Source organism: Coturnix japonica, chromosome 5 (assembly GCF_001577835.2).
Source record: "Coturnix japonica isolate 7356 chromosome 5, Coturnix japonica 2.1, whole genome shotgun sequence".
Taxonomy (NCBI): domain Eukaryota; kingdom Metazoa; phylum Chordata; class Aves; order Galliformes; family Phasianidae; genus Coturnix; species Coturnix japonica.
In genome coordinates, this window is record NC_029520.1 from 4,407,590 (window position 1) to 4,427,816 (window position 20,227).

General features: G+C 55.2%; 2 protein-coding genes across 9 annotated transcripts in view; one reads left to right on the plus strand and one right to left on the minus strand.

The window, feature by feature from the left end:
- Positions 1-3,510: 3,510 nt before the first annotated feature.
- Positions 3,511-4,781, minus strand: LOC107314335. The gene is made up of 4 exons (XM_015863464.2): positions 4,728-4,781; positions 4,415-4,649; positions 4,045-4,289; positions 3,511-3,888 (listed from the first exon to the last, which is right to left on the minus strand). The coding sequence occupies exons 1-4, from the start codon at positions 4,779-4,781 to the stop codon at positions 3,547-3,549; spliced, it is 876 nt and encodes a 291-aa protein (XP_015718950.1). The 3' UTR covers positions 3,511-3,546.
- WT1 (WT1 transcription factor) overlaps positions 3,554-20,227 on the plus strand; it is a 32,627-nt gene continuing 15,953 nt past the window's right edge. For 3 of the 8 annotated variants that reach the window (XM_015863505.2, XM_015863502.2, XM_015863503.2), the window contains exons 1-4: positions 5,004-5,502; positions 8,914-9,036; positions 9,123-9,225; positions 13,476-13,553. In XM_015863505.2, coding sequence (XP_015718991.1) covers positions 5,112-5,502; positions 8,914-9,036; positions 9,123-9,225; positions 13,476-13,553 — 695 coding nt within the window. In that variant the 5' untranslated portion in view covers positions 5,004-5,111. Of the gene's footprint in view, positions 3,668-4,701; positions 5,503-7,638; positions 7,748-8,913; positions 9,037-9,122; positions 9,226-10,190; positions 10,211-13,475; positions 13,554-20,227 lie in introns of those variants that run through there. The other 5 variants (XM_015863500.2, XM_015863501.2, XM_032444725.1 and 2 more) reach the window with 4 other exon arrangements.

Genomic DNA, 20,227 nt, shown 5'->3' on the forward strand with positions numbered 1-20,227 from the left:
TGTAATCAAAGAGACTCTGCCTGCTTCCCCCCCTGCATGCAGCAAGGTGTTACGTCCTTATAGACTGAAATCCTCCAGCACTGATTTCAGTGGAACAGCTCTTGCCCTAAAGCACCCTTAGTCAGGTGCTTGTGTGCACGTATTCCTCTGAGTCCTGTGAAAAGTACTGAGATCTCAGCTCAAGTCAGAGCAACCTCCCCAAAACATCATTTGCTTCCCCTGAGGAGGGCTGGTGGAAGGAGTATCTTCATGCAGGGTTACTGCAAAAAGGGGCTTTGAAAGAACAAAGTGAGATATGGACTTTGTGCTGTTGCAGTGTGCTTGTTTCACAGTGATGCTGTAACGTGAAAGCAGGCACAGATAGTATTAAGAAAAACATGGTTGGTTCAGATCTGCTGGAGAAACCAGGACGGAGCAATTCTTGTTCTGTGCCCCTTCCATAACACCCTACAGGCAGCGAGACCTGAGGCTGCTGGTGCTATCAGCTGCCGCTGCTTACCCACTGGTGACCACAAAGACTGCAGTGTGGCAATGAGCACAGCAGGTTTACTCTGAATGTTTCCTATCACTTCTGAATCTATAAATGTTTCTTTTACATTTCAGGTGTGTATCTGTGTTCAAATGCAACATCCCAGGGAGCTCCAAGAATTCTTAGGATCTCTGTGTGTAACAGGTACCGTTTCTGATTTCCTTCTGTACTATTGCATTTAGAGTGAAATATACTTATGTAGTGAAATCTGCATTCTACAACAGGAAAAATGAATCCCTTAGATCGTGGTTTCCATGTATCCATTTTTATGATGTGCTGCGTTCTACAGTATATTCTTATTTTCTCCTCCAAAAATAATAATTTTAATTACTTCAGAACCACTGGGGATAATGTAAAGACCTGGGCATTTCTATCTATCTATATACCTAAGGGCTTTTTTTTCACCCAGTTTCTTTTCTAAGTACCAAAATCCTGTGAGAATTCTATTTCATAATTTTAGCCGCTCCATGAATATTTCCCCTTGTATAACTGAGACTTTCAATACGCCACATATACCGGATCCGAAAGTTGTGGCCGACTGCTGGCACAGCCTGAGCATCCCCAGCACCTCGGCCAGGGCAGGGAGCGCAAAGACACCCTGCGTTGCGCCGGCTCCCAGCATCACATCGGCAGTTCGGCACAGTTCGGCTCTTGTGCCCTTCGCGGGGGCTTTAGGCGCTACAGCGCAGCGTCCCGGGCTCCGATCGCAGCTCCGGGTGGCCGCGGGGTCCCGCAGGTGCGGGAGGCGGAGCGCGGAGCCCGTCCCGTCCCTCCCCGCTCCGCTCTCCGGGTTGAGCGCGGGGTCAGGGCCGTAGAGCCGGCGGGATGCCCGGGGCTCGGCTCATCAATTTCCCGTGCTTGGTGCCCGCGGTCCGGCGCGGCGCTAATGCGGAACAAATTGAAACACATCCCCTCCGTAATTAGTTCCAGCGTTCGGAAGATTTACGGTAGAAAAGCGGTTTGAGTCCCGGCTCCCGGCCGAGATCGGCACCGAGGCCTCGGGCCGAGCGGGAGCTGCCGCCCGCGGGGGGCGCTGCGAGGAGGAGCGGGCGGCCCGGGGGTCTCCCCCGCCCGAATCTGTTCCTGCGGGGAGAGCGAGGTCGGGCCGCGGTGTGAGCCCGCGGTGTGAGCAGAAATTCGGCCCCTCTTCGCCTCTCCGCGCTCCTGTAGAGCTGTTCGCAGCTCTGTTTCTGCTGCTCTTGGCGCTTAAGTAATCAAACTCTGATCGGCTCCCCGAGTGAAAGGACACAGATCCCCCTGCGTGCCGTGAGCGGCTCCGACAGCGCTGGGGATTTATCTCTGTTTAAGCCAGTCTCCCCCCGCTTCGAGCCGCGAGGGGATCGTTTATGGAGCTTAGTAAAGCGTGGTGAGGATGGCTGGGCCGTTAACTGGTTGGCCCAGCAGCGGAGAGCGGAACGCTGCCTGGGAGGTGCTTCACGGCTCGGGAGCAGCGCCCTGAGCCCATTTTTCCCAGGATCGAGCGGAGCTTTCTGTAGAACAACCCCTGTCCCAGAAATACTCGTTGGTTGGTCTCGTACCGTTAGCCCGTGAGCAGCATCGGACGTGGATGGTTTCCCGGGAATTATAGGTTAAAACTATTCACCCATCTTTCTGCCCGTCCGAGATTTGGCTCGGACCGACTTTGGAGGGCAGAGGGTGGGAAGGTCCCGGCCGTGTGGGTCGGTACCCGGCAGAGCAGCCGGCGGCTCTGCGCTCTGAGCCTCGCCGAGCCCGGGATGGGCTGCGGGGCGCGGCGTGATCCCGCCGGAGGGGCCCGGGCGCAGGTTCCGGGCACCCGGGAAGGATGCGAGCGGTGTCCCCTGTGCCCGCCGCACTGCTTCGAAGGGGACATGCGGCCCCGGAGCGCTTCCGACCCCGCAAAGGAGGAGGGAGCTTTTATCTCTCGCTTGTGCTGACTGTAAAGAAACGGCTGCGGGAGCTGACTCCGGCTGTTTCCCTAAAGACTCCAGCCCTCCCCTCTTCTCGGGTTGCCCCTGTCGGCTGAAGCCGTGTCCCGGCTCAGCTTTGAGGAGCGTCCTCCCGTTCCGTCCCGCACTGCCCGGTGTCCCTGCGGGCTGCCGTGTGTCGGGAGGCGCAGGTGCCAGGCGCGGTGCCTTCCGCAGGGTCTCTGCGGGCCGAGCCGGGGGCCGCCGGGAGGGAGATGAGCTGATGGCCGAGGGCGCTGTTTGCTTCAGCTCTCGGCTGTGTCTGCTGGGAATGCGAGGGCGAAGATTTGGAAGGGCTTCGGTATTCTTCCCGGGCGGAATAATGCAGAACTAAGCGATCGAGAAAACGTTGCTCCTTTTCCAGAATATTTCTCAAGTTAGGCTAATAAAAAAAAAGAAAGATAGATAGATAAAAGCATGCAAACTAAGGAACCGTTCCGCTGCGGGAAGGGCTTTCTGTTTGTACTAAGAGAAGTCTGGTTTTCACGGGGAATCAAATGCTCTGCTTAAGCTACACAAGGGTTTGTATTTAAGTACGTACGTTGTAGATTTTTGGAGCCTGCGGTTAACGGGACCGACTCCACATGTTGGTCCATCTCTGAAAGTCCAGGTCCAGCAGCAGCCCCGACCTTCTCGCACCGTTCCACGCCTCGGGACCCCTCGGGTGCGGGAGCGGCGGGTTGCGAGCACACAGCGGGGGCGGGCGGGGGCAGAGGGGAGCGGTCTCCTCTCTCCGCGGGAGCGGGCTGAACTCGCTCATCTCCCGAGACCAAATTCGTTTTGTGCGTCCTCACAGAGAGCAGCAGCTCCTTCAAAGTTACGCAGCCCTTAGTATTGGCTAAGAAACCTTTCGCACTTATCGTGCGCGCGGATTTGTGTAACAAACGCACTTATGTACACATCTAAGAGGGCGATTTAAAAGCGATTTGTCTGAAGACTGCGTGTGAAAATGAACGCCGTTTCACTAGTAGCAGAACCCTACGGGTGTTGTTAATCAATGTAAGGACAACATGAAATTACACTCGACTTCGCCAGTAACGGGCCGTTTCGATTTATTTTGTTGCAGCAATTTTAAAACATCGTTTGGAGGTCGGCGATGGAAGCAGCGCTAACCTTTAATGCCGCGGGGAACGTGAACGCCGCAGCGCGAGTTGCCACCGGAGGACATCGGGGCCCACCCTTCCAGCGGCAGGTAACCGCTTTTATCACTACAGCTTCGGGGGAGCGACTTCTGACCGGGGCGCGGGGGTGCGAGTGTTGCCGGCCGAGCTCGGGGCGCAACGGGAGCGCACCCACAAGCGGCCCGGCGGAGCTGTCATACGCGTGCCCCAGGGGCTCAGCCTTCCCCCCGCCGGGTCGATAGCGATGAGTACTTCGGGAGGAGGGGGGCAGGATCCCGCTCTTGGTACGCGTCTACGGGGGGAGGCGGCGGGCTCGTATCTGCGCCGGATGCCGTGGTGCGCCTGGCCGCGGCAGGCACGGCCGAGTCCCGGGGGCCTCGCCGTCCGCCCTGCCGGTAGGGGCGGGGAAAAGGTCGCGGCCCCCTGGCTGCCGGGGCTAGCCCCCAACCCGCCGAGCTGACCGGGAGGGCTGTCCGAGATAACGCGTGAAGTGCCGCCGGGTTCGTGCTGCGGAGCCGCCGTCCGGGCTGGGTAGGGAAGGGAGAGTGCGGGTCCTCCCCGGAGCTGCGCCGGGTGAGTCCCCGATGCGGGCGCTCGTTGTGCTGCGGTCCTTCCGCGGCAGCCCAGCCACCTCCTCCCCTCTAGGCACGGGCGGCTCGGGGGACGCGGACGTCTCCCGCACGGGGAGAGCACCTGGAAGGACACATTTTTCCCTCGCCGGGTCGGCTCGCCTGCAGGGGTGGCGGCTTCTCCGCTCGGTGCCCGGGGTCCCGCGGGACGTGCGCGGGGCTGCGGGAAGCGGTGCGGCACGTACTTACGGGGCCGCCCGCATCCCTCTGGCGGTCTCGCCAGGTCTCTCAAAAGCGAAGGGATGTTAGGGTGAGATTTAGTGGCGCTTGCACCGGAGGAAGGGTGGGAGGGATGCGTAAGGGAGATATATTCTCCCACAGTAACCTCTCCCCCTCCGTCCTCGCGTCCCCACCCCCCGACCCCCCGCGCTCCCCACCCCCGGCTGGCCCGGGTCGGTTCAGCAGAGCGGGCTGTGGGCAGCCCCTTGACGAAGGTTGTGTGAATGGAGGATCTTCGCGGCTGACTCCTCCTCCCCTGCGAGCGCCTCTATTTGAGCTTTGCAAAGTTGAGGGCGAGCAGGCAGCCGAGGTGCGGCGTGCGAGGCGGCTGTGCCATCCCCCCCCCCACGGCACGCGCGGACAGACACACAGACACGGCCGCGGCCGCACGGACACGCGCGCACCCCGCCCTGCGCTACGAGCGGGCGCGGCCCCGGAGGCGATCCTGGAGAACAACCTTTCCCTGTCGCTGCTGCCCGCTCCCGCAGGGCTGGACCCGGGGAGCTGCGTCGCGGAGCAAACCTCCCCCAAGGGGCTGAGCTCTCCGGCCTGGTGCCTGCAGCCGGAGCCGGCCTCCGGCCTGGCGGGCAGAGGCCAGGTGTCCTGGAATAAGTGCGGCCCGGGGGGAGACTGGCTGCCCGGCGGCAGGCAGAAGGTCTGCGAGCAGATGGGGTCCGACGTCCGGGACCTGAACGCGCTGCTGCCCTCCGTGCCCTCCCTACCGGGCAACAGCAACTGCGCCATGCCGGTGAGCAGCGCGGCGCAGTGGGCTCCCGTCCTGGACTTCCCCCCGGGGGCCTCCTACGGCTCGCTGGGGCCGCACTCCTTCATCAAGCAGGAACCCAGCTGGAACGGGTCGGACCCGCACGAGGAGCAGTACCTGAGCGCTTTCACCGTCCACTTCTCCGGGCAGTTCACGGGCACGGCCGGGGCCTGCCGCTACGGGCCCTTCGGCGCCCCGCCGCCCAGCCAGCCGCCCTCCGGCCAGGCCAGGATGTTCCCCAACGGGCCCTACCTGCCTAACTGCCTGGAGAGCCAGCAAGCCATTCGCAACCAGGGTAAGGGCGGCGCCGAGCACCCGGCCTCGGGCTCAGCCCCGCGGGCACAGCCGTGGGCTCTCCGACCCGCGTTTGCCGAACGTACGGAGCCCCTGCCGCGCCCCTCCGGGCAGCTCCGGGAGCCGCTCTCGGCTCTCCCAAGGGCGCAGCGGGCTACCCCGGCCTCGGCCCTGGCTACGGCAGCCTCCTCTCTTCTCGGGACTGTATTCGGGCTGAGGACGGTCCCGACGTGGAGATGGGGTGGCTGCCCTCAGACCATTCCCTCTGCAAGCCGTGCAGTGTAGGGGCGGGGGTAGAGTTGTTTACCTCCTCCTGAATATGCGGGCTGCTGTCCGCCCGGTGCTGTTCTCCGGGCGTTTGTCGGACCTACCTCGGGAGCGCTGGCTCCTCGGGCCGGGCCGCACGCACCGGGCGGCTTCTGGTTCCCTCTCGGCGGCTCCGCGGCAGGGACACGGCGGGCTGCAAGCGTCGTGGCCCCGCTGTTCGCGCTGCCCCCAGAAATTGGCGTGGGTGCGCGGTTAACGATCGGTCAGCCCCCGCCTACGGAACGGGGTTATCGCTTAATGGTTTTTCTTCCAGCGGCGGCAATGTAAACATCTGCTGGAGCTAACGCGAACAAGAAGGGAGAGAGAGCGGAGCTCTCGCTGGGGATCCCCGGGCTGCGCCTCCCGCCGCGTTCCGTCCCCGCTCTGCCCGGCCCGGGGGAAGGTGCCCACGCACGGCGAGGCGGCTGGAGGAGCGGGCCCGGAGCAGCGCTGTCGCAGCCGACCGGAGGGTCTCGGGGCAGGCTCTGCGCTGCCGGCGGGTGTTCCGCTCTTCCGCGGCCCAGCAGCCAGCCTCGGGCCGTAGATTGGGTGCTGCGGGTGGCCGGCCTCCAGCTCCCGGCTGTTGCGGGGTGCCTTTGCTCCCAGGCGGGCCGGGGTAAAGGAGAGGGGGCCCGGACCAGGCGTTTGCCGGTCTGCCGATATCGAAAAACTGGGAGCGGAGCGCAGGGCCCAGCTCGGTTGGGGAAGTTACGCGGCATCCCCAGAGGCGGCCGTCGCAGCACGGGGCCGCTGGTGTTGTTCGGACACCTGAAAGCATTTCAGATATCTGAGACGGTTTTAATGGCCGAGCAGAAGTAGTGACGAGAAGGACAAGGTGGTTAAGTGGGTGCCCTCTGATTTCTAAGCCCCCAAAGCGAAAGGGAGCCTTTAACGCTCAGAAACACAGCACCCGTCTTGGCTGCGGCCTTAAGCCGGGCAGGGTTCCGTGCGGGCGGCTCCGCAGCTCGCGGGCACACCGCTGTACCCCGAGACGGCGGCAGCTCCCGCACTTGGCAGCGAGTCGTGCAGGTGTGTGCGTGGCCGTGCCCTGCTGCGGGGGGCAGAGCTCGGGCAGCACGGCTGCGGCGCAGCCCCTCCCTCCCTCCCGCTCCGGCCCGTCCGGGTAGCGTTCCTTCCTTCGCCGAGGAGGAATTCGGCAAAGGGTGCTCGCTTTTCTATTGATTGATTTATTTATTCTCGGCAGCGGATAAAAAGTTCTTGTTTTCGCTCTCCTCAAGGTTGAACTCCCGGGCTTATAGCCTGTTCTTCCGACCGTGGGAAAGACGTTACCTTGGCTCTGCGATGACACTTCAGCCAAGTCTAGGCTGGGGCGTGGGGGTAGGGAGCGAGGCTTTGGAAGCTCTGCCCAGCTTTCCCCTTCTGGTCCGCCCGTCTCCTTCATCCAAGCTGGGCTCCTCCACAACTGGAGTCCTCCCGCGGGCCCCGTGCTGCAGCAGCTGTATAGCTTTCAATTATTTTCAGCACATTTTAATCAGGCCCGACTCTGATAAAGCCCTAATTAAAGAGACCTCGCTATCGGCAGCTCGGTTCAGAACTCGGCTTTCTTATCACATTCCTGAAGCTTTGGGTCAGGCAACACCGGAAAATGCGGCCAAAACATCGTTCTGCACCGAGCTGCGTTGTGAAGGTCGCCAAAAATCTGCGCCGGGCCAAATGTACCGTAGAAAGTGTCAATGTTTTCGGAACGTAAAAAAAGAAAGAAAGAAGAAAAGGGGGAAAGGGAGTTGAAGGCTGAGCCTCTGCCCTGAGGGCCAAGGGAGGAGATAAGGAGCGAGAGGCGCAGCTGTGGGCCGGCATCCCGCACGGTACCGCGCTGTCAGCGCCGCTCGCACCGCCGTGAGCGGCTCCGGGCGGGGGCAGGCGATGGGCCGGGGCGAGTGAGCCCCGCCGTGCCGGGTCGGCTCCAACCAGTCCCGAAGGTGAGGGCTATAAAGCCTTCGGGATTTTTCTGTTGGGGACATTTTTTCTGATGGGGACACCAGCAGGTTGGTCAACCCCCGTATCGCGGCTCGATCCACTTTATTGTCTGCAGAGACAATCAACTGCGGAAACGGCACCCGGATCCTTGCGTTACTCCCATCGTAACGCCTCGGAAAAGCGCCTGTGATTATCAGCCGGGCACCAGGGTCCGAAGGGGGCTGGCAGAGGAGTCCGGCGAGTGCCCGAGAAGAGGGAGCGGGCTGAGGGACGGGACGGTGTGAGAGCGGGCGCTCGGGGCCGGCCTCGTTTGTTTTCCCAGCCCTCTCCGGGCTTTCTGTTTTGTTTTGCTGGAAGAGTGACTTCGGAGGAGCTCGGTTCTGGGGGCAACTGCTGACGAGCCGAGAAGCCGCCGAGATAATATTACTTTGTAATTACTTTCTTAGCCGAAGTTGTTTAGCCAGCTCCAAGTCATTAATGAAAGTCGGTGTCCGAGCACCTGATTTACGGGCTCGCAGCGGCCCGGGGTCAGCAGAGGTGCTCGCGTTCCATCTGAATCTGCCCAGCGTAGGAAACCAAATCGGCTGTTTGTTATTTTGGAGAGCAATTTTCGCTGAAAGGAGGAGTTTTAGTTTTGCGTGAAACATTCTTTATTGCAGACTCTTCAGAAAGCTGCTCTTAAAAAAAAAAGAGAGAGAGATTAAAGGGTAACTTCTAAATTGGAAACGGCAGAGGAGTACACAGAGCAGATGGGAATCTTCCTCTTTAATATGAGCAACAATTAATGAAAACATCCTTTTTATTACCGAAGCCGATCTGTTCTCTTGAAACGTGAACGAGACTTCCGACTTTCCTCCCCAAGGAGCGGGCTGCCCGCCTCGGCCCTCCCGGGAGCTGCCCCCCTGTACCCCGCCAGCCCCACACCCCGGTACCCCCGCACCCCTCGGGGTCACACAGGCATTTCCCTGCGCCCCCAGCCCCCCAGGTGCCCGTGGGTGTGCTGGGGGAGCGGAGATGGGGGCGCCCCTGGCTGCGCCTCTCCCCGCTGTGCCCGCGGCGCTGGGTCTGCCCTGGGGGCTTCTCTCACTCGACGGCCGCGTGGAGCCGCCCTGCGGGGGGCAGGTGCGGGCCGGGCAGCCCCCTGACCCCACGGTGCTTTCTCCGGCAGGTTACGGCACCGTGGCCTTTGACGGGACTCCGAGCTACGGCCACACGCCGTCTCACCACGCCGCGCAGTTTACGAACCACTCTTTCAAACACGAGGACCCCATGAGCCAGCAGCCGTCTCTAGGTAATGGCTCCCGGGCGGCCCGGCCGGCACGGCGCGGGGCTGGACGGCGGCCGCGGCACGGGCTAACCCTGTCCCTTTCTCCGCAGGGGACCAGCAGTACTCGGTGCCCCCTCCGGTGTACGGCTGTCACACCCCCACGGACAGCTGCACGGGCAGCCAGGCCCTGCTCCTGCGGACCCCCTACAACAGGTACCTCCGCCTCGCCCCGTTCTCACTCCCCTCGTTTCGCTTCGGTTGCTGCTCGGGATGCTCTGCTGCCGGGCGTGTTGCGCCAACGGCTTTCTTTTGCAGCGGGAAAAGAAGGTCGGGTCTGCTTTCCTCTTGAAACAAACAAACTAAAGCAAAACAACGACAACAACAAAAAGGAAAATAGGATGCACGCGTTTAAGTAAAAACCTGGCGCTGGCCCCATAGCCCAGACCCGCCGCGCCTCGGGCTTTCCCCTGCCGAGCCGGGCACCCGGCAGGTGCCGTCCCCGTTCCCGGGCCGCAGGGCTCCGCCGGCCGAGCCCGGTCCAAGCGTGTCCCAGAACATCCCTCGCTGCCCGAGGCGGGGCCCGGTGCCCGCAGCCCCACGCGCGGCTGCCCCGCTCCGGCCCCACGGCGCAGCGACCCGGCTGGGCAGAGGAGGGCAGGGCAGGGCAGGGCCAGCGGTGCGCGACGAGAGTGTGCGGGGTCGGGCGGTTGTATGTCAGTTCCCTGTAAGGTTTGGGCTCCACTCCTTTGAGCGGAGGGGACCGGACCGCAGAGAGGTGATTTTTGGAGCACGGGGCGATACAGCCCTCAGATTTCCTTGCTGGGAAGAAAGTACTTGTGGAGTTTTGCTCCCGCAAACAGAAGGCCCGCTGCGATCGCGGCTTCTCTTCCTTTTTGGTGTGGCGTGGGGGCTGGGCGTGCCTCTCGCAGTTTTACAACGTGTTTAGTGAGAAGTTCCCCAAAATTTATTCTTCAACTTTTTGTGAACTTGGAGCCGGTCCCGTATCTCGGAGTTGCTAAGTAACTGCAGCACACAAAACAATGTCCCTGCGCGAAGGAAGCCGCGGCGGCTCCTCTCGTAGGCCGGGTCTATCGCCTCTGATTAATCAGAACTGGAAGTGGGACAACACAATTCTGTCACTTCCAGAAGCCGCTTCGCTAACGAACGTGAGTTGACGTCAAGGGAAGGAGGGAATGAGGTAATGAAGGAAGGAAAGAAGCCTATCCAGAGAGATTAGCGTGTGGAATAATTGGCGGGGAGAGCTCCTGGCCGAGTGGACCGAAGCGGCTCCCCTTGCGGGGCCGTCTATAATTAGGTTACGCTGGGAGCCTTACGAAGGCAGCGCACCCCGCGGGCTTTCTCTGCCCTCGGCGGGGCGGCTTCTTCGCCGCTCTGCTCTGCGCTTTGGCCACCGGCTCCGAGCTCAGTGAGGGCTGCAGCCCTTCCCTCGAGTGGAGACCCTCCTCGGTGCGAAACCAGCCCAACTCCTGCCGTTTCCCCGGCGAGCAGCGCCGGTTCTTCCGAAGGGTCTGCAAAGCGTGATCCGAGGGGTTCTTTTTCTCATGTTCCACTGAAGCAGCCAGAACAGGTGGCTGAGCTCGAGCACCCCTTGTCCTCAGCTCCACGGGCGCAGAGGCATGCGGAGAAAAACGACTTGCCCTGCACATAAGCGTTTTGTTAGGTGGTGCCGTCAAGGCAAGCGGGTGGCCAGGTACCGTGCAGAGATGAGCCTGTCTCGCTGTCCGCTTTTCCGGCGGCCTGGGAATCAACCGCCCTCTTTTTGTCCGAAGCTGATTTGACAGAGTCTGTATGACCATTTGTAAGCGTGTTTTCACCTCGTGCCTGTCTGCGCAGCTTCAGGTTCAGCCCCGTAGAGCTCCTTGCGGCCCGTGCCCATAGAGCGGGAGCTTCCGGCCACCTTTAGCAGTGGAACGGGGCGGTGTGGCCGGGAGCAGGAGCTCGGCATAGTGGGGCTTTGCCTTTTTCCTCAACTGGTGTCGGCGAGGTTTGTCCCGCACCGCCCGCCCTATTCGCACCCGTGGTGCACGGCACGAGGCGCCCTGCGGCGGGGCTGCCGAGCCTGCCACGGAGGGTTCATCGACCCCCGCCCCATCCGAGCTTTCGGCACTGCTCGGCCTTACACCCTCCCTCTGGGTCCCTTCGGGCTTCATCCGAGCAGGCGGGTGACCGCGGGGCGGCTTTTGCCCGGGACGCAGCCGGGCACGGGCGGCGGGCTGCCGTGGGGCGGTGACGTGGGGATGTGAACTTTTCTACCTCGCGCTGCTTGATGTAGTAAACATGCCCGATGTTGAAAATTTACTGTGAGTCACACTTACAAAGACTTTAAAAGTGGAGGAGTCTCGGTTCAGATTATAGCTCTCTCTGTGCAGAGGTCAAGAACTCGGTAATACCGTGGTGCAGGCCAAAACAAACTCTATATGATCTACTACTGGTTTCCTTTTAAGTTCCCTTTTTGCTCCGCGTGGACTTCCTTTTATTCCACTCCAACTTACATTAATCCCGTTGTGGAAACGTTCCCCCCTTCCTCTCCTTTCTCTTTAAAAGCATCTCCGTAATGAAAATAAGTTATTTTTAGCGTCTCCTTTGTGGCCGTTTGGAGGGCCAACGATTCCGATTGGAATCAATGCAGGCACGTCCCCAGGGACCCGCTTCCCTTCTCCTAACCCAAGCCTCATTCGAAGCAGAGATGTTGACTAGAGCTACTAATTCCACGAGCTCATCTCTCGGTCCCGTCATTGAGAAGCCGCGCAGACGCGTCACGCGTCGGATGCGACGCTCTCCATCCTTCGGTGATGTCCCCTGTGTCCCCCCGCAACCCAAGGCGTGCCCTAAGGCCAGCGCGGCCCCGGCCCCAACTCTCAGCCTGCCCAAGTTGGGCCGTCTATGTCCGGCACCGGCTACCGAGCGGGTCCTTGCCCCTCTCCTCCCGAAGCCCATCCCTCCGGTTAAGCGCTGCGCCGCCGGGCTGCCGTCGGGGCTGCGAGGAGAGGAGCGGAGCGCGGTCGGGAACCGGGTGGCAGGAGGGGGCTTGAGGGAGGCTGGAGGTGGAACGGCGGGCTGCGGCTTAGTCCGGGGCTCTCGGTTTGGACGCTGTCACCCGACGGCGGAGTGCGGTACGGTGGCTGCTGGCGAGTGACAAGATGAATAAGTGTATTACTTTATGAAAAAGCAAAGGAGGGGAAAAAGTGGATATCGTGGGGGAGGCTCTTATAAATGAACTGTCAAGGGAGAGAAAGTTAAAGGGAAATCTCCTGCTGTAAATGCATCGGGCGGGCACTTCTAATAAAAATCAGGGTCCTGGAGGAATTAATTACGGCAGCATTACAGGAAGAATTCGTGGAATTGCAAAACGTAGTTGGCACAGACCAGCACGAGCGTCTATTGCAAATGGGGAAACTGCAGGAGAGTTTAACAATCCCCGAGCTGATATGCGGGACATTGTAGTAGCATAATAGCGGTTCAGACACACTAATGAATAATAGCGTCCGGTGATACTGACAAATGGTACCGCGCATACTTCGAGATTGAAGTCACTTAATTTGTTTTTATATGCAAAAGCTTCCCACTGGAATCTGACTTTTTTAGGTCGCTTCTACCTGCCACGCACAAAAAGAAGAAGAAGAAGAAAGAAAAATGCCCTCTTTAGTAACAGGATGAGAGAAACTCACTGCCCGAGCGCGGTGAATCCCGGCGCAATTAATCAGCCCTGACGCGCCTTATTGCGAATGCCCGTTCCCCACCCGGCATCGATCGCGGCGCCCGGCGCAGGGGCCGCTCCCTCCCGCAGCCCTTCCCGGGAGCTTCGGGCCCGGCTCCGCCTCCCGTGGGCTCCGCTCAGCCCCGCTCCGCGCTGGGAGCCGAGCCGTGCCCGCTCCGAAGAAGCTGCGGATGCCGCCGTCGCTGCCGGTTCCCAGAGCGCCGCAGCGAGCGGGCAGACATCCCAGCGCGTTCCCGTCGCGAGCTTAGTTTATCGCTCAGCCACTCCATTTTTCTTCTGCCTGTCAAGCCTCTAGATGTAGTGCCATCCATCACGAGTCACGATAGCTGTTTCACTCCATTAACCACGTGATCTTTTACACTCCCGGTTAAAACAGTTAACAGATTTGCCTTTTTAAAACAAATAATCTGCTTTGTTAGCCCGCGGGTCCCTTTTCATTAATTTCAATGTGCCAATATCGGATGTGACTTTTCTGCAAGGGAAAAAGCTTCATGTCTCAGCTTGTAGGTTACAAGGGTGTCCCTTCCCTTCCCTTCCCTTCCCTTCCCTTCCCTTCCCTTCCCTTCCCGATGAACAAATGATTACATCGATAAGATGCATTGCATAAATAAATATGTTGCTGTTTTTAGATCTAAAGGCGATAACGAAATGTTGCTATTTAGACGAGTCGATGCTAAATGGGCGGCGGTGCGTTTGGTTCTAATTTTGGCTATTTCCACCACAGTGACAATTTATACCAAATGACGTCCCAGCTGGAATGCATGACATGGAACCAAATGAACTTGGGATCCACGCTGAAAGGGTAAGGCGCTGCACTCTTGTCTAACCTTTCTCCCAAAGTGATCACATTAGGCATCCAACGTCCCGTTTGATTTTACGGCCGGACTCCGATGCCCAGCACGATCAGCGGAGCCGTGCACTGCTGCAGAGCGGCTGCAAGTTGTCGGCACCCCTCGAACCGAGCTCCCTGGGGCCGCCCGCCCTCCCGAAGGGCCGCCCCGGCTGCCCCTTCCTACCGCCCCTCTTCCCTTTCCCTCCCTTCGCCGGGCCCTGCGTCCTGTGTCCCGGCCCGCCGCCTCCCGGCTTCCTTCCTCCCGTCCATTGTCGCCCTCCCACCTGCGGGGAAGAGGCTCCGGCCCGCCTCCCCCGCGGGGCTTCCTGCCGCCGGCCGCTCAGGAAGGCCCCGAGGCGCCGCGGGGCCCCGCCGGGGTGGCGGCCACCGCAGGGACTGCGCTCCCCGACTAGTGGCCCGGCCGGGGGCTGCACGGCGATCCTCCCCGGGAGGGTGCCGCGGGAGCGAAGGGGCACGGGGCGAGCCCGGCGGGGCGGAGCCGTACAGCAGCCCGTGCCCAGTGCCCCGACGGCGCTCCCGTGGGCTGGTTGTCCCACGAGGGAGCTTCAGGCGAGGGGAGGGCCGCTCAGCTGGTGCTCCTCTGTACGTTCACCTCACTTCAGACCAATGCTGCCGTGAGTGAAAGAGCCACCTTTAGATCCTACTCGAGGTAGAGCCAAAGACTGCCTGCCATGCCCTGAATAGATGGAAACTTCCCTCCCGAAGGTTGGTATCACCGACATGCTTTGAGACGTTGCCATTGCCTAAGCACACGCTGGCAGTCTCACTTGAGCAGCAAAAGAAATCTAGAAAATAGCACACACATCTGTGCTTTCACAGTTGTCCATGAGTGCGGAAGCCTTGGTTGATACTGGGTTTGTCCATACAATACAGTGCTGCAGCGTGAAGGAAGTAATATCCTGGATCTACTCCTGTCTCACTCCCAAAGGGTGCTGGAAGGCTGAGGGGACAGATAATAGTGTAGTAACCTGTGTATGTTGGAATGACCTGAACTAAGGAGATCTGCCAAGGACATCTCTTGTGTTTAAGAAGATCTCCAAATCCTACCATTGTGCACAGCTCAGTGCCTTTTTTGCTGCCGATTCTTTCCTTTTAAAGGTTATTTCATTTCCTACTCTTTACCCCCCCCATAACTGTTTGTGATTTCCTCCTTAATCTGTGCACTTTAAAGATCAGTCATCGCAATATTAGACACTGTTTTGTCTCTTCTGAAGAAAATATCCTGCAAAATGGAGTAACGCATCAACCTTGACTGAGGTCCAAGTTATTAAAGCGAGGAAGAGGTTATTCTTTGGGGAACTCAGCAAAGAGGAAAAAAAAAAAGAAAAGGCACAATAGAAATATTGAAGGAGAACTGAGCAAAATAAATGGCTTTTTGCTTGTCCAGGAGTTAGACTGCTAGCAGTGTAAAGTATGTGACCTAGAATGCATGAAAGAGGGGGGGGGGGAAAGGAGAAATCATGATGAATGATCTATGGTAAAACAAAGCTGAAAGTTTTGGTGTAGGCCAAGGTTGTAGAATCTGTGGAAAATCAGTGCTAGACATAGCCTCATCTCTGGTAATATGAGCCAAAATAGTTATCTGTCTTTTCTGGCCGAGAGTTACAATACACAGCACCTCCAAGCTCGGTTGCCACGAACATAAGGTATTCTTCCCAAGATTTACATCTTTAAAATATATGAACTGTTCATAAGTGATTCCCAGGCGTTTAGTATTTCAGATGCTTTTCTCAATCTTGTAATTTAAGGATTTTGGAATCGGTCTTTCTGTTGAAATACAGAGCTTCTAGATTCTGTTCAATGATGACAGTCCTTGTTTAGCTCCTTGCCTTGGGTTCTTCCCAGCACTTCTTCCTGGCTTAGCTAAGGCTTGTGTGCTTTGTAATCAGGAAGGAAACATGACCAGTACGTTCTGCAAGTAGTTAGACTTGCTATCATCTAAAACTTAGGTGCACTTGACAGTGGACCAGTTCAGCTGCTTGTTTTCTGGGTTCAGGATGAGTTTATTAATACCCTGAAATGAAGTGGTTACCATGTATTTTATGTAGAGATAGCAGCTTCTGTCCTTAACTTGTGAAGCAGTTTTGCTGCAAGCATTCTGGTTTTAGCTGGTTACATTGTTTTGCCAGCATCTGATCAATCAGCTGTAAAAGCTCACTTTGAATTCAAAGTTTGTTATTTGGCCATGAATACTGTCAGGTGGTCAAAGCTGTGTCCTTTTCACTCATCACCACAATCATTCCTGCTGAGCTGTGAGGACAAGAAGCTTCTTCAGCTCTATGGGTGCCTTCTGTGTTTAGTGCCTTTAGCAAGTGTGTTAAGGAATGGCAGAAGGCACGGCCTGCGTGTCAAGCTGAGGCCAGCATTAAAGGGGATGGAACAGAGTGCCTGTTCAGACACTGTAACTGGTGGAGAGAGAAACACAAGGTGAACAGAGGTGTTGTCTTCTGACTGCACAGCCATGTGAAAGACTGGCAAGTGAAAGGGAGAGATGTATGCAGGGAAATGGGTAGAAGTGTTGCAGTTAGACTACTCCAGAATACGGACTCAGTTCCTGAATGTTAAATTTTAAACATTTATGCCTGTTGGTAAGCCAAAAGGAAGACTGAGGGCCGTAAAGAAGCCTAAACAAGCAACCTGTTCAAGGAGCTGTCCTGGAGACTTCTCTGCTGTTCTTGAGCTTTAGGCAGAAGAGAGGGCTGTCTTCTTCTCTGCAGGAGTTGCCACATAAATGGGCAGTTTCAGGGATCTGAAGGGAGAGCTTCAAGGTTAATGTGGTGAATGTCACTGTTTGCTGATGGTATTTTGTGGTACTTGGTTGGGAGGGCGGGACCGGGTTTATACTGCTGCAAGAAAGCTGTGTGTCCTCAGATCTCAGATGTCTCAGATTGGGTGTCATAAATCTGTGGACACTTTTTCCCTCAGTTTCTGCCCTTGTATTACTTTTTTATTTGTACAATGCGGAAAATGCTATTGCCCTTCGTAGTACTATTGCAAAGGCTGTCCTCACAACTTAAAAATCCTCTGATATTGTGATGTATTCTGTGTAAAAGGGACATAGAAATAATATATGCCAAGCAGGAAAATATGGCATGATAGACAGCGGTAGCCACATACCCAGTGACAAGACTTTATAGAAATATTGCATGGTTTTATCTTCAGCTGCTTGAATGAGAGTTGTAAACCGTATTTCTGACATTAACCTTGAGTCATATGTAAAGCCAGATAAATGTAGTGGCTTTTTAAAAACCTTTTTACTTCTGCTTGTGTTTTAAATGGTCAGTGTGTCTGAAGGACATTTGTACATATTCTGCTCGCTCATGTCCACTGGAAGGAAAATTAGGTATGATCTTTATAGAATGCTGTGAGAACTGCATGTAAAACAAGACAGGGACAACTTATTTTGACTAGGAGTGAATTGTGAAGGTTTTTCTGTTTCCTACAATGGTATTATCAGTAAAATAGGGAGGTGTAAAACTTCCTACTTGGGGTCAATTCTGCAGTCAAGATGAATTTGAAACAGACAGTGACCCACTGCCTATTGTACTCCATTTTCCCTTTCCCACTGTTAGCTGAGGGCCTCGTTTCAAAGGGAAGTGTTGGGTGAAATCCCGATTCTAATGCAGTCAAAGGAAAAAAAACCCTTAGCTGTTGAAGTCAATGAGACCAGTCCCCTGCAGTCCAGTGCCTTCCTCTTGTCAGCCAGCTGGTTTTCTCATTGAAGATGGCAGAATGGCTGCAGTATGTGAAATAACATTTTTGTAATGTTCATTGCCTTGGAAAGTAGAGATAAAAATGCAGCTTTATAGTCCACACTCCGTAATGGTGTTAGACAAAAAACAGGCAGACACATGATCTTCTATGTAACTAATCAGAATCTTTTTGCTGTCTCCATACGTATTTTTCCCAGGGTGCGAGGATGGTAAATATTTTAGCAGAGGGAATTAGCTCTCCTTCTCTTCCTTTATGTTCTGTTATCAACAGGACTGGCCCACACCCTCACTTTGCCTCATTTTTGGCTCTGTTTCTAAACCCTAAGATTCCTGTTCTTGCATTGAAACACAATTAAATTGAGGCTTAATGCGGTGCCTGTTTTATGTAATCTTGCTTTCTGGCTTTTTTTATTCTTCCAAGCCTGAATCTCATGAATCAATTTGTATTCATGTTTTCATCTGAAATTTTCTAAGTCTTCTCAGTGTGCCCTAAAGCTTCCCCTTTTTGGTTCACAAAATAATAATAAAAGGCTTAACTCTACAGATTAAGCTGTAACTGGTTTATACATTAGACAGACAATTTCAGTTTAACAAAGTAAAAATGGTGTGAGAGAGAAATTGCAGCTTGATTATTTTTTTTAAAATATTCAGATTAGAATGTCATCTTTTATGAGTTTTTTTTTTATAACCACTTAGATTGATATAACTCTCTAAAGCTGCTCTGTTTTTCATCACACATTCTCATCAGTAAAACCTTCATTTTTATTAATCTTTGTACGATCTGTACAACTTTGAGATTAATCATTTAAAAGAGCTACTCTCCGGGTGTTCAGGATATGCTGGACCGGCGGTCAATGCAAGCCTTTCTAACTACTCTGCAACACTATTGCTTGCTTAGCATTTCGCCTTGCAAGTATCAGTCTTTGTTTCCCAGTTATCTAGAGTTACATTGTATGGGTATGTTTCCAAGTCTGTTTCTGGCTGCCTAGAACCAGAGAAGAAAATAATGAGAGTGGTGAGGTGCTGGAACAGCTGTGGATGCCCCATCCCTGGAGGTGTTCAAGGCCAGGCTGGATGGGGACCTGGGCAGCCTGGTCCAGTATTAAATGGGGAGGTTGGTGGCCCTGCCTGTGGCAAGGGACTTTGGAGCTTGGTGATCCTTGAGGTCCCTTCCAACCCAGGCCATGCTGTGGTTCTGTGAGTTGTAGTTTCACCAGCTAATGTGATGAATTGTAAGTATTTATAGTTCAGTTCTGCCCATGTCCTGTTCCCATTGAAGTTAAAGGGAATTGTATATTTACAAGCAAAGGCAGAAACAAACTGTGAAGCCAAGTCCTTCAGTCTTTACTCAAACAGAAATTCCTGCTAGATCCTGACAGACCAGTTTGGCTGCATCCAGCCTTGCTTGGCTTTTGAGTCCTTTTAGGACCTGTGGAGGGACTGGTGTAGCATCTCTCCCAAATACAGCTAAGCCTTACTAGGCTTTTTTTTTTCCCTCTCCCACTGCTCATGCCCTGGTTACCCCCCTGGCCATAGCTGAATTTCTCCTGGGGCTGTTCAGTCCCTGGAGCTTTAGCCATGCTACCAGCTGTGCCCGGGGGGCATGGGGGACATTGCCTGAGCAGTCCACCCTGTGGGAAAGGAACATGTAGTCCTTCTGGAGAATCCTCTCGCTCCTGAGGTGTCAGTGCTTACCTGGCCTGAACCATCACTGCTCATCTGGACAGCATGGTATCATCTCTAATGTGCCATCTTTTTGATTCACAATGCAGATGTTGTTAGAAGGATCTGGGATGTACGCTGCAGCCATCATAGTGCTTCGGTGGAGGTCTGGAATGTTACCTGTTCTGGAGAGTGTCCTGGGGCAACTTTTTGTTGTTATTTGTAAAGATCTTGTGACCTATGTGAGTGAGGTGTTTTCTGTTTGTCTGTTTAAACACAGACTGCCTGACAAGAAAAGCTGAAAGCTAAGGGATCTTTTACCCTCTGAAGATTCTCATTGATTTAATGTGCTGGAGCCATACACTTGCCAGTTACTTGCATCATTCACATGCAGTCATTATCTTTTGTAGGCAGTAAAGTAGACTTTTGAGTTTCAGCAGTGTAGGAGATTTATATTTGCAGTCAGAGCTTTTATTTTAGTATGTAAACTACAAGCATTATAAAGCAAGCCTGCTGTGTAAAGCATGGCATATGTTTTGTGGCATACATCATGGGGACACAGAGCAAAAAAAATCTTATTTCACATTAAAGTTACTACTGATGGAAGGTGAAGTTCAAGAGAGCAGTGATGGGGACTGGTTTTGAACCCTCCCTTCAGCGTTCACATTTCTCCACTCATCAGGAGGAGCAGTCACACGTTAATTTCTTTCTATCTTCTCAAAGAGCAGATTATTCCATAGTGAATAAATATCACCTTGAGCACAAAATCTCACTGTTTCGAAGTCATCATCGTTGTGACCATACAGACAACACTGATGAGACTGTTCGTTATGTGAGATGGGAACTATGATTCCTGCTTGCTAGAACGTTTCTCAAAGAGAGCTGTTTAAATAGGTGGCTCTTCACCTGTTAGTGTTCCATTGGTTGAGAAGCTCTGAAAAGTTTTCATCTTCTAAGCGTAGCAGTTTTGTGTAAAGCTATAATGAAGTATAATTAGAAATAATGGGAGGAAATACAAAAAAAGGCTGAATGTTGAGGAAGCCATCCCAAACATGCAATAAAAACTGAGGTGGAGAACATCCAGAGGATAACTCCCGCTCACGGAGTCACTCTTGAGGGCACAGACAGGCTCTTTGTTCTGTTTCTTATTCTTGGGAGGAGTTGCTTCAGAACCAATTGCTTTTAACAGAAGCATTCAACACTAGAAGAAGAAAAATGTGAGTTTGGAGGGGAAATTAGGTTGTGTTT

Excerpts from the sequence above, each read along its gene's own strand:
- LOC107314335 (XM_015863464.2), bottom strand. The coding sequence starts at position 4,781 with ATGGCACAGCCGCCTCGCACGCCGCACCTCGGCTGCCTGCTCGCCCTC. Across the intron at positions 4,650-4,727 it reads GCCTGCTCGCCCTCAACTTT|GGGCTGCCCACAGCCCGCTC; the intron begins GCAAAGCTCAAA and ends ACCTTCGTCAAG. Across the intron at positions 3,889-4,044 it reads CCTCCCGGTCAGCTCGGCGG|ACGCGTACCAAGAGCGGGAT; the intron begins GTTGGGGGCTAG and ends CTCCCCCCGTAG.